This window comes from Borostomias antarcticus (genome assembly GCF_949987555.1).
Source record: "Borostomias antarcticus genome assembly, chromosome: 25".
Taxonomy (NCBI): Eukaryota; Metazoa; Chordata; class Actinopteri; order Stomiiformes; family Stomiidae; genus Borostomias; species Borostomias antarcticus.
The window spans coordinates 4,967,706-4,980,767 of NC_140258.1; the positions used below are offsets into that span (position 1 = coordinate 4,967,706).

Here is a 13,062-nt window from a genome sequence, read left to right on the forward strand (position 1 = left end):
TAGTGGGGTCTCACCCATACAAGGACATGGAGACTTTGACGTCACGGCAGGGACTCCCTATAAGCAGGTGCTTGTACTGTCGTCACGTCGGGCTCGTACTAGAAAAGCGTGTGATTGTTTTCCGAATGAGTGGGCACACGTAGACACTACCCGCTAGATCTCCATTCATGGGACGATTCCATGCTCTTCGCTTGTCTGGATTCACAATGAATGTAAGCAACCTCTGATTTTCTTTGTTTTTCTTTTAGTGAGAGTTGAAAAACATAGGTTGTTATGTGAATAGATATGACAATATTATAATTCATAGTTAGGCTAATCAATTAGGCTAATCAATTAAGTTTTTAGTTACACTAAGTTTTGTTTGTCTATAATAGGCCTGTTAGGATTAGTTGCATGTGCAAATTATATGTCAGCTTCATAGCTATGAACTATATGTTCAAACATAGTCTACAGCCTAGCATATAGGCTACATCTATTTGTTGATTAGTTGTTGAGAGTTGGTTATTACCATGCAAATCACCTTAAAGATCACTGAGCAATGTTCAAGCTTTCATAATTTGTCACAGCCTATAACATGCCCACATGCTACTGAACAACTTATTTTGGTATTGTGTGTGCTTTTTTTGATTGGCATAAGTAGCCTATCTAGTCTGTGTCTCTGATTATTAGGCTACTAATCTGTCTGTCTTCTTCTATTGTAGGTGATAGCGGTTAGTGACCATGCTATGTGCCTGCTGAGCAGACTGAACAGCCAGAGAGCTGAGGGCCAGTTCTGTGACTGTGTGATCCGCCCATCCCCCCAGCCAGGTCCAGATAGGCTCTACTTGGCCCACAGAAACGTCCTGGCCGCCTCCAGTCCCGTTATGGCCTCTCTCCTATCCCCTACAGGGGCTCTGCTCGACCTGCAAGGGCCCAGCCTCACTGGAGAAGTGCTGGGGTGTCTGTTGGACTACATCTACACCGGCTCCCTGCCTCCGCCACACAAGCAACGCTCTCTACTCTCTGCTGCCATCTACCTGCAGATGGAGGAACTGCAGCGGTCTCTGAGAAGCAAGTTGGACGCAGCACACCAGTCTGACTGGACTGCTGACGGTAAGAAAGCCAATGGTGTAAAATCTTAATATAAAACAACTGTGATATGATATCTATCGCAATGAATGTTTTTTCTTGGAGAATTGTATCCTTCACTGCTCTCTGCCATATTCACAAAACAGCTCAGAGTAGGAGTGCTGATTTAGGGTCTGATGTGCCTTTTGAATGAGGTGATATAATTAGAAAATAATGTCCCTGATCCCTTGCGTCTGTCCCCTCCAGCCAGTAGGGAGCCTCATCTGAAGAGGAGTGTTTATGACCAGCAGCCCTGTGGGAGGAGTGACAGGTGTCCCCCGAGCCGCTGGGCGGTCCCGGTCATCTGTCACAGCCGAACGGCAGCGAGACCGTCTCCCTTGGCAGAGACCGGCCCCCAGGCTGACAGGATGGGACAGGGGTCCGAATCCAACTGCTGTCTCCACCAACGCTGTCTCCACCAAACTGGGCCTCAGAGGGATCTGGAGGATGAGGCAGAGTTTCACCAGCCACCGTTTAAAAACAGGAAGTTGGAATCGGCCAGTACAGGAAGCTCCAGTGTCCAAGAGGTTGCTCCCGATGAGCCAGGCTGTAGGGGTCAGAGGTCGTCGTGTTTGCACCCCGCAGAGAGGGCTGTGCTAACACAGCCTGTCATCTGTTCAGACCTGGGAAGTGAGTGTCTTCTCTCTGCTCAGTTTAGAAACGCGGGGCATAAGGCGGACCACGCACACAGCTCCTCCCACATCCACCTCTCAGCCAATGACTGCAGCTGTCCACCCTCGGACCACACCTCCACGGAGAGAGCGACATTAGACTTTGATTACAATGTTCTCTCTACATGTGGCCAATCGGAGTCGGAGACAGAGGAGACCTCCAGACTCCGCCCGTCTTTTCTATTTGAGAACATCTCTGACGCTGATGATGTCATTGCCGATTCCTCCCAGGACCGACTGGGGTCAAGGTTCGCCAGGAGACCCTGTCTCCCAAGCAATGAGCCAGAGTGGGCGGAGTCAGGAAGAAGAGCTCCTGGAAGAAAACCCTGCAGCGGGGTAGACCGTAGTCTCCCAGAGGAAGTGACATCACAGGAGAGCAGTAACATACACTCCTACCAGGGCCAGGTTCGGTACCACTGTCTACCCAGTGACACACATGGGCCAGCCCCCTCCAGTGAGTTGGAGGAAAAGGCTCCCTCCCCCAGCCCCAAACCCAGCCTGAGCCCCAGACAAGGCCCCAGTCCCCTCGGAGACTCTCCGGGGGTGAGCGGCAACCAGACCAGTGTCTCCTCCCTGCTCCTGTTGGACGTAGCAGCCAAGCCTCTCTCAGCAGGCTCTACAGCCCCCCCGGAGGGGGTGGTCCTAGGGGGCAGTGTGCCTGGTGGTGGTGGTGGTGGTGGATGTGGCCAGCCCTACCAGTGCTCCCTGTGTGAGCGCGTGTTCAGCCAGAAGGGCTTCCTCAACAGACACCTGCGTTCCCACCTGGGCGTGAGGCCCTACTCCTGTCCCCACTGCCCCATGGCCTTCTCCAGACAGTACCGAGTCACGGAGCACCTGCGCGTGCATCGGAGGGGTCCTACAGAGGACATGCAGAGGATCAGCACCACCACCTGAGGGGAACCTGGATCGCACCGGGCCGGATCGATACCGCAGGCCTTTCTGCCGACGCCCGCGCAGGCTGGTGGGGAGCAGGATACAGCTGGAGCTTGATGACCTCCGGCGGCGGATCCGGAAGTGGTTTGGATTTAAAGGCATGATGGACATTTGAGGTGGCCATGAAGCACACTAGGAACACCTCGTCTGGCCATGACACAGGAACACTCCTCTATGTTCTCCGTGTGGACAGAACAAACAATATGAGACCCAAGTGGATGCAATGTCAGCGAGAAGCACTAGATGGTATTCTTCTCTTGTTAAAGTAGTCCTGAGTGGATCTTCTATTTTCTTCATGCATGCTTTTGTGTGGAGATGTTGGTGATGCTCTGGGGTCGTCCTACTCTGTGTCAGGTGACCGGGCCCTCTAAGGTGGGCATTATTATATTGTGTAAAATAATGTGACATTCCTCAGTGAAGCACTAGAAGGTCCTGTGTTGTTGCTTTCCCTATATTGTATAATTTATGTTATTATTAGTGTGTTCATATCATAATGTCATGCGAGTAGCTTATTAAAACATAGCCTCTGTGTTTTAGATTGATTGGTTTCTGTATGTATGTATAACCAAGTCCTTGTGTAGGTAGCGAGTTGTTGGTTAAATGGTAAATGGACTGTACTTATATAGCGCTTTTCCACCTTAGCGGCACTCAAAGCGCTTTACAATGGCCTTGTAATGGCTTTACATGGTAGCTGCCATGCAATGTGCTAACCTGCTCATTGGGAGCAATTTGGGGTTAGGTGTCTTGCTCAAGGACACTTCGACATGTGGACAGCCGGAGCTGGGATTCAAACCACTGCCCCTTCGATCATTGAACGGCCCGCTATACCAACTGAGCTACAGCCGCCCCTAAACTTAAACTAACTCTCCAGGTACAAATACCATCCACCCACGCCGATGAAGACCTGGCTTTTCATCGGTGTAGCTGGTTAAAACAGTGTTTGTCCCGCGGGAGATCCGGTTTCAAATCCACCCTTGGGCAAGCAGGAACATATGAGCTACATATAGGCCAGCGCTGCCTGGGCCATGCAGACCAGACACTTCTACAGAGTAAACTTCAACACTCGGATGGATAAACAAACCACTCCTGACGTCCTGTCCACAGTCTCCAGAGGGTCAGCTTTATTGACTGGACTGTCAACCATACAGAATTTAAGATTAAGAGACTCATTCTGTGACAGTGCAAGAAAGACTCAAGACAAGTGAAAAATATATAATTGACCTCTACTTATTAACCTGACGGGCCATATGGTTTGCTTCGCATAACGTGATAACCTTCTGGGAACTCTCTGTTGGAAAATGTTTGGAAAAGGGCGGGCACTTTCAAAAAATACTTGGCAGGTGATTGGACGAACCATCCGTCTATCACCATCTATCACACGCTCCAACACGTCATCACACCTAAACCCACCCAGGATAGCTAGTTGTATTTCCTCTTAGAACACTGATTGGTGAGATCGTTTTCTGATCTGGCACAAACGGATCTCTATGGAGAGTATCCAGACTGATTTGCGAGAGAAACAATACTTTTGCGCTGTTATACATTTTGCACTGTCCTGTCTTACCTACCTAGAATGGGATGTGGACAACAGATGAAAGACAGGACAAGCTGACCGTTTTAAGAGGTACTATGCAACTATTATTGCACTTCAAGAAAGAATATAGACGATACCGTTCATTTGCACTTCAATGTGTTTTGTTTTATCCTAAGTTGAGAGATATAATGTAAATGTAGGTTAGTATATTTAGGAAGTACACAGATATGTCTCTTCCGTCAGTGCATCTGTGGCAACGTGTACACCTGCTACTGAACATGTCTCCTGTCACACACACAGGTCCGAGCTCGGAGAGACTCACAAGAGATTCTTTCCGTAAGCCATCCGGCTCCTGAATGACTGATCTACTGTAACGTATAGTGCCATTATACCCAGAGGAGCAGGATATCTAGTGTACATAACACAACCAAATGTCATACCCCCCCCCCCCCCATTCCTCTGGGATTGTTTACTGTAGCTATAGCATGTACATAACTCCCCCCCCCCGGGTTATGGATTACTTATTCATATCTATATAAATATAGCACGTACATGATGTAATTAGTGTTAATTTGTAAATATTTGTAATTTTCGTATTTTGTACATTTGTAACTTGTAAATTGTAATTGAGTATTAGAGTTTATCTGTATCGAGTATAATCTTGAAGCAGCAACATTTCGCTGTGACTGTACACCGTACATTGCATGTGACAAATAAGCGGACTGTTGAATCTTGAGACAGAGTGGCGTCCTGTCCTCCCTCACTCTGCAGACGGGAGGTTATGCATCACGACTACAGCCTGGAAAGAGAACACATACGGTAGGTACACTTTAAAATGGATCATTTTCATTCATGCAGACTACATTCATGTATGTCTGCAGACCAGTCTGTTAGCAATTCTGTCTTTACAGGTTTAACATTATTCTAAGTGTATGTATGTGTGTTTACAGGTTTAACATTAATCTAGGTGTATGTATGTGTGTTTACAGGTTTAACGTTAATCTAGGTGTATGTATGTGTGTTTACAGGTTTAACATTAATCTAGGTGTATGTATGTGTGTTTACAGGTTTAACGTTAATCTAGGTGTATGTATGTGTGTTTACAGGTTTAACGTTAATCTAGGTGTATGTATGTGTGTTTACAGGTTTAACATTATTCTAAGTGTATGTATGTGTGTTTACAGGTTTAACGTTAATCTAGGTGTATGTATGTGTGTTTACAGGTTTAACATTAATCTAGGTGTATGTATGTGTGTTTACAGGTTTAACGTTAATCTAGGTGTATGTATGTGTGTTTACAGGTTTAACGTTAATCTAGGTGTATGTATGTGTGTTTACAGGTTTAACGTTAATCTAGGTGTATGTATGTGTGTTTACAGACCTGTATGTTGGTGGTGTACGTTGGCGGTACTTCACCTGAGTCTTGCTGGAGTGCAGTGCGGCCCTGCTCATTGCGGTCATCACTATGAGGATGACTCCACCCACCATGCTGTGCACTATGAAGACAGACTCCAGACGAGATATGAGGGTCTGCAGGACACACACACAAACACGGTCTGTTCATATAGAGGTTCATAATCAAATTAAGTTAACCTGTGTCGTCTGATGATCAATGTGTTATCCATCATTCATTGCCATTGGACCGTGGAGTCAAGGCAACACGTACGCTATGCTGGTAGTAATTGTATCTGTTTGTCAAGACACTGTTGAGGAAGTGGAAGAACGCCACAATGACAGCCAGGATAGAGATGATGCTGAGAGCCAGGCTGATCGTCACCTACACAAGAATCAAAAACAACAATCAAAAACAACAAGTCATAGGGAATGTAATGCTATTTACATTTTTTTGTGCATGGCTGTAAGCCAGCGCACTAAAGATAGCAAACGTCCGATTGTCCCTCCCTCCGTCCTTCCCTCCCTCCCTTCCTCCGTCGGGTTGTTGACCTGCAGTTCTATGTTGCTACCACAAGAGGCAGTGTTTTTTTGTGCATGGCTGTAAGCCAGCGCACCTAGAATAGCATTTGTCCAGTTATCACTCCCTCCCCCCCTCCCTCTGGTCAATGTTGACCTGCATTTCTCTGTTGGCACCACAAGAGGCAGTAGTCCCAGCACACGAAAATAAAGAAGCACACCAATATCAACCTGCCAATCTCCACTGCACAAGTAGAGTAGTGGTGAGAGCATAGGACTCCCACCCAGGAGACGAGGGTTCAAGGCCCCAGTTGGGATGACTTTATGGGACTATACCCCAAACGTCCACATGTTCATCCTTTCACTCCAACCTTTACCCCTTGCCTTATAGGTCAGATCCTGTCCCAACCCATACCCATATTCTAACCCCAACCCACACTAAGGACTGGAAGAAGGACATCAAAACCAACCTGCCGCTCTCCGCTGCACAAGTAGAGTAGTGGTGAGAGCATAGGACTCCCACCCGGGAGACCAGGGTTCAAGGCCCTGGTGTGGATGACTTTATGGGACTATACCCCAAACCTCCACACGTTCATCCTTTCACTCCAACCTTTTTATCCCTTACCTTTGTCCAGAAACAGAAGTTGAACCAATTGCAGCAAAATAGCTGACGTTACAGGAATTATCAGTGTAACTGCTTTAGGCACTGACCGCTACCATTAATGTTATGGAAGCTGCTGCTAGTTGTTGTGAGCTCATGAGCTAACTGGCTATCCTGCTCTTATTGTGCTGGATTAGAATTGGAAGCATTGGAACTGATGTGTCCAGGCGACAAGACCTATTTTAATTTATCAGACATTATTTCATGTAATTTCAATTCACAGCTATTTCAGTGGCATGACTAGCTTCCGTCCTACCAGTCCTGAACAGAAACAAGCCAGCCACGGACATAAGCCAGGCTGGACCTGGCCTGGTTTGTGTATGTGTGGGGGAGGGGCTGATTACTTACCATCTTTTTTGAGGGGCTTTGCTCTGTTAGCACAAACAGGATTCCACAGATTATGAACTTCGGGGAGAAAAGAGGAGGAGAGGGGAGAAGGGGAGAGGAGAAGAGGGGAGGCGTTTAGTACCCTTAGCCCCAGTGGTCAATATATAAGGTTTACACACAAAAAAACAGTTGATGTGATTTGTTTTTGTGCATACCCACCAGGAAGCCAAGCCAGAAGGGAGTTAGAAGGGAAGCAGAGGTTTGGGCGGTAGCATCCAGTTTCAGAGGGATCCCCAGAATAATGAAACACCCGCCCAGGAACAACAACACGATCTGACAGCAGGAAGAGGGTCAGACAGTCATCATCATCATCATCATCATCATCATCATCATCAACAACAGTTAAGTTTGTGTTCTGTGTTCTTGTGTTTATGAGTCTTAAATGGTTTTGTTTATTGTCGGAGTGTATAGCATGTATTTGTGTGTGTGTGTGTGTGTGTGTGTGTGTGTGTGTGTGTGTGTGTGTGTGTGACAGAGAGAGAGAGAGAGAGAGAGAGAGAGAGGGCTTAAGCCCTGATAGCACTCACCCCAACACACTTGGGTTGTCCTCTGATGAAGCGGTGTAAAGGTTTGCTCCCTCCTACTGTGTAGGTCTGTGGGGATCCATCGCCCTCCGCCACGGCGGTCTCACACACCACGCTCTCCGACATCATGATCTACAGGACAGAACCCACAACGGCTGCTTTCGTCCTTAGTCTAACCTGGTCAAGTGAATATCGTTTCAATACTAAACAAACAAAAAAACCACGATAAATTGCACAGTGAGGAAGAGTGGCTTGAGCTACTCAAACAACTACATTTCAAGATGTGTTCCTTAATTCATACTTAAGAAAGAATCTAATAACAAAACAAGAGTGAAGCCTGCAGGCTCATACCCAAAGATATACTCACTCTGTTCTCTCCCTCTCTCTCTCTCTCTCATATACACTCTACTCTCTCTCTCCCTCTCCTCTCCCTCTCCCTCTACTCTCCCTCTCCCTCTACTCTCTCTCTCTCTCCCTCTACTCTCTCTCTCACTCTACTCTCTCTCTCCCTCTACTCTCTCTCTCTCACTCTAACTCTCTCTCTCCCTCTACTCTCTCTCTCTCACTCTAACTCTCTCTCTCCCTCTACTCTCTCTCTCTTACTCTACTCTCTCTCTCCCTCTACTCTCTCTCTCTCACTCTACTCTCTCTCTCCCTCTACTCTCTCTCTCTCACTCTACTCTCTCTCTCCCTCTACTCTCTCTCTCTCTCCCTCTACTCTCTCTCTCACTCTAACTCTCTCTCTCTCTACTCTCTCTCTCCCTCTACTCTCTCTCTCTCTACTCTCTCTCCCTCTACTCTCTCTCTCTCACTCTAACTCTCTCTCTCCCTCTACTCTCTCTCTCTCTACTCTCTCTCTCCCTCTACTCTCTCTCTCACTCTACTCTCTCCCCCTCTACTCTCTCTCTCCCTCTACTCTCCCTCTCCCTCTACTCTCTCTCTCTCTCTACTCTCTCTCTCCCTCTACTCTCTCTCTCTCTCACTCTACTCTCCCTCTCCCTCTACTCTCTCTCTCCCTCTACTCTCCCTCTCCCTCTACTCTCTCTCTCTCTACTCTCTCTCTCCCTCTACTCTCTCTCTCCCTCTACTCTCCCTCTCCCTCTACTCTCTCTCTCTCTACTCTCTCTCTCCCTCTACTCTCTCTCTCTCTCACTCTACTCTCTCTCTCTCTCTCTCTCTCTCTCTCCCTCTACTCTCTCTCTCACTCTACTCTCTCTCCCTCTACTCTCTCTCTCCCTCTACTCTCTCTCTCCCTCTACTCTCTCTCTCCCTCTACTCTCTCTCTCTCTCTACTCTCTTTCTCCCTCTTCTCTCTCTCTCACTCTACTCTCTCTCTCCCTCTACTCTCTCACTCACTACTCTCTCTCTCTCACTCTACTCTCTCACTCTACTCTCTCTCTCCCTCTACTCTCTCTCTCTCTCCCTCTGGTGGGGGGGTGGTTGTGGGGTTGGTTGTAGGAGTATACTTATATGGTTTTAAAAGGTTTTGTTGCTGAGTGTGTTGCACAGTGGTTCAATAAAGAGCAATAGTCTCCTCTCTCTCTCTCGCTCTCCCTGGCTCTCTCTCTTTCTCTCTCTCCCCCTCTCTCTTTCTCTCTCTCTTTTCTATCCTACCACTTTCCCTGATTGTGGAGTTTGGAAAATAGTCTGGATGGATTATGATTGGACCCTCCTGGATTTGGTATGAGTTATTGTTTGCTTTTAGTTTCTGTTATTTGTTGGTTTTGGTTGTAGTGGACTTGTTTTTTGTTTTTTATTTCCTGTGGGGTGTTGAAGTGGTGGTTGCTTAGTCTTTTGTAAGGATGTTTCATTAAAGAGCATCAAAAGTCTCTCCCTCTACTCTCTCTCTCTCCCTCTACTCTCTCTCTCACTCTACTCTCTCACTCTACTCTCTCTCTCCCTCTACTCTCTCTCTCTCTCCCTCTACTCTCTCTCTCTCCCTCTACTCTCTCTCTCTCCCTCTACTCTCTCTCTCCCTCTACTCTCTCTCTCTCACTCTACTCTCTCTCTCCCTCTACTCTCTCCCCCTCTACTCTCTCTCTCCCTCTACTCTCTCTCTCTCCCTCTACTCTCTCTCTCCCTCTACTCTCTCTCTCTCTCTCTCACTCTACTCTCCCTCTCCCTCTACTCTCTCTCTCTCTCTACTCTCTCTCTCCCTCTACTCTCTCTCTCTCTCTCTCTCTCCCTCTACTCTCTCTCTCTCTCCCTCTACTCTCCCTCTCCCTCTACTCTCTCTCTCTCTCCCTCTACTCTCTCTCTCCCTCTACTCTCTCTCTCTCTCCCTCTACTCTCCCTCTCTCTCCCTCTACTCTCCCTCTCCCTCTACTCTCTCTCTCTCTCCCTCTACTCTCTCTCTCCCTCTACTCTCTCTCTCCCTCTACTCTCTCCCCCTCTACTCTCTCTCTCCCTCTACTCTCTCTCTCTCCCTCTACTCTCTCTCTCCCTCTACTCTCTCTCTCTCTCTCTCACTCAACTCTCCCTCTCCCTCTACTCTCTCTCTCTCTCTCCCCCTCTACTCTCTCTCTCTCTCTACTCTCTCTCTCCCTCTACTCTCTCTCTCTCTCTCTCTCTCCCTCTACTCTCTCTCTCTCTCCCTCTACTCTCTCTCTCCCTCTACTCTCTCTCTCTCTCACTCTACTCTCTCTCTCTCTCTACTCTCTCTCTCTCTCCCTCTACTCTCCCTCTCCCTCTACTCTCTCTCTCCCTCTACTCTCACTCTACTCTCTCTCTCCCTCTACTCTCTCTCTCCCTCTACTCTCACTCTCCCTCTACTCTCTCTCTCTCTCCCTCTACTCTCTCTCTCCCTCTACTCTCTCTCTCCCTCTACTCTCTCTCTCCCTCTACTCTCTCCCTCTACTCTCTCTCACTCTAACTCTCTCTCTCCCTCTACTCTCTCTCTCTCTCTACTCTCTCTCTCTCACTCTACTCTCTCCCCCTCTACTCTCTCTCTCTCTCTCTTCTCTCTCTCTCCCTCTACTCTCTCTCTCTCACTCTACTCTCTCTCTCCCTCTACTCTCTCTCACTCTACTCTCTCTCTCCCTCTACTCTCCCTCTCCCTCTACTCCCTCTCTCTCACTCTACTCTCTCTCTCCCTCTACTCTCTCTCTCTCTCTCACTCTAATCTCTCTCTCCCTCTACTCTCTCTCTCTCACTCTAACTCTCTCTCTCTCTCTCTCTCTCTCCCTCTACTCTCCCTCTCCCTCTACTCTCTCTCTCCCTCTACTCTCACTCTACTCTCTCTCTCCCTCTACTCTCTCTCTCCCTCTACTCTCACTCTCCCTCTACTCTCTCTCTCTCTCCCTCTACTCTCTCTCTCCCTCTACTCTCTCTCTCCCTCTACTCTCTCTCTCCCTCTACTCTCTCCCTCTACTCTCTCTCACTCTAACTCTCTCTCTCCCTCTACTCTCTCTCTCTCTCTACTCTCTCTCTCTCACTCTACTCTCTCCCCCTCTACTCTCTCTCTCTCTCTCTTCTCTCTCTCTCCCTCTACTCTCTCTCTCTCACTCTACTCTCTCTCTCCCTCTACTCTCTCTCACTCTACTCTCTCTCTCCCTCTACTCTCCCTCTCCCTCTACTCCCTCTCTCTCACTCTACTCTCTCTCTCCCTCTACTCTCTCTCTCTCTCTCACTCTAATCTCTCTCTCCCTCTACTCTCTCTCTCTCACTCTAACTCTCTCTCTCCCTCTACTCTCTCTCTCTCTACTCTCTCTCTCCCTCTACTCTCTCTCTCCCTCTACTCTCTCTCTCTCACTCTAACTCTCTCTCTCCCTCTACTCTCTCTCTCTACTCTCTCTCTCCCTCTACTCTCTCTCTCTCACTCTACTCTCTCTCTCCCTCTACTCTCTCTCTCTCACTCTACTCTCTCACTCTAACTCTCCCTCTACTCTCTCTCTCTCCCTCTACTCTCTCTCCCTCTACTCTCTCTCTCACTCTACTCTCTCCCCCTCTACTCTCTCTCTCCCTCTACTCTCTCTCTCTCACTCTAACTCTCTCTCTCCCTCTACTCTCTCTCTCTCTCACTACTCTCTCTCTCCCTCTACTCTCTCTCTCACTCTACTCTCTCTCTCCCTCTACTCTCTCTCTCTCTCTCTCTCTACTCTCTCTCTCCCTCTAGTCTCTCTCCCTCTACTCAATCTGCTTTGCTGGGATAGTGTATGATTGTGAGCTGCTACAGATCTATTCCCACATCACAATTCTATGGACTTTGGCTTCGGTAAGACATGTAAACACTGAGCTTTCCAGCTTTCCTGAGAGTCATGTGGTACAAGCACACTAGGGAGGATGCCAGATAGGTGAAAAGCTGGACTGAGTGGGCTAGGGGCAGAACAGAATTGATTATGGTTCTGATCCGATCCCCTCCAGTTGTGTAATGTCAGAACCACATCTCCCCTGCGTAATTCTGTCCTGGGGGGGTAGGGGGCCCCGGGCAGTCGGTGGTGACAGAAAGTTTGGGAAGTTTTGGAATCTCCCCAAATACACCCGAACAAGAGAGACAGGAAGAGAGATGAGGGGGAGAGAGCAGATCAGGGGTCGCATAGTCTTCCAGCGAGGCTCTGTCTGCGGCCTCTCGCAGATGTTCTTTTGGTTTAGTTGCACTGAGGGGATTTCGCTGGTTCTGTTCCTCAAATCCAGCTGGTTCTGTTCCTCGAATCCAGCTGATTTGTGGGAGGGATAACAGAATAAAGGAGTGGACTGGGGGAGGGGGGAGGGGGCCCACCAAGTACTGGGGAAATGCGAGGGGAGGGAAAAAATACCAAGAATAAGCATAATCTGTCTCCCTCTGTTTGGGGTTGAAAAGAGGTTCATATAATACGGTATATTGTGAGAAGAGGCATGAAGAGAAAGTAAAGACTTAGAGAAGGAAGGTTGCGTGGATGTCTTCAGGAGATTTCTGGATGGAAAACATCGCTACACATCCCTCTTAAAAGACAACACATCAGAGAACACACTCTTGCACCAGAAGTGCAGTTATAATCCGATCCAGATGAGAGAGTACTCACCCCACCCTTTACTGGCGATGTGTTTGGTTTTCTGTCGTTGTTTTCAACCCAGCAGAGAGATTTATCCAGTCCTCATCTCATAGAAGTGTGGAGCTCCTTCCTCGACCATGCGTAGGGCTGGGCTGTGCACCCCTCTCTGTGCTGTGTACAACATGACTCAAGTTTCACCCAACCAACTCCATCCCCCCGCCCACTGTTAACTCCACCCCCCCACCGCCACTACCCAAGCAGAAAAAGAACACAGCTGTGGAGGAGGTCTGTCTCATCCCACACTTCCTTTCTCTCATCCCACACTTCCTTTCTCACTCTGCCTCACGCGACCCGGCCTTTCCTC

The 13,062-nt window shown here is 48.3% G+C and overlaps 1 protein-coding gene across 2 annotated transcripts; it reads right to left on the minus strand.

Annotated features, from left to right (window-relative positions):
- Positions 1 to 3,779: 3,779 nt before the first annotated feature.
- LOC311325818 (membrane-spanning 4-domains subfamily A member 4D) lies at positions 3,780 to 12,861 on the minus strand. 2 transcript variants are annotated; one of them, XM_084458609.1, is made up of 7 exons: positions 12,729 to 12,861; positions 7,732 to 7,883; positions 7,364 to 7,477; positions 7,166 to 7,222; positions 5,912 to 6,022; positions 5,662 to 5,775; positions 3,780 to 5,044 (listed from the first exon to the last, which is right to left on the minus strand). In XM_084458609.1, exons 2-7 carry the CDS (start codon positions 7,855 to 7,857, stop codon positions 5,006 to 5,008), a joined length of 561 nt encoding a protein of 186 aa, XP_084314735.1. In that variant the 5' UTR covers positions 7,858 to 7,883; positions 12,729 to 12,861; the 3' UTR covers positions 3,780 to 5,005. The 2 variants fall into 2 exon arrangements, with proteins under 2 accessions (XP_084314735.1, XP_084314736.1); XM_084458610.1 differs by having other exon boundaries at positions 7,732 to 7,860; positions 12,729 to 12,854.
- Positions 12,862 to 13,062: the final 201 nt, after the last annotated feature.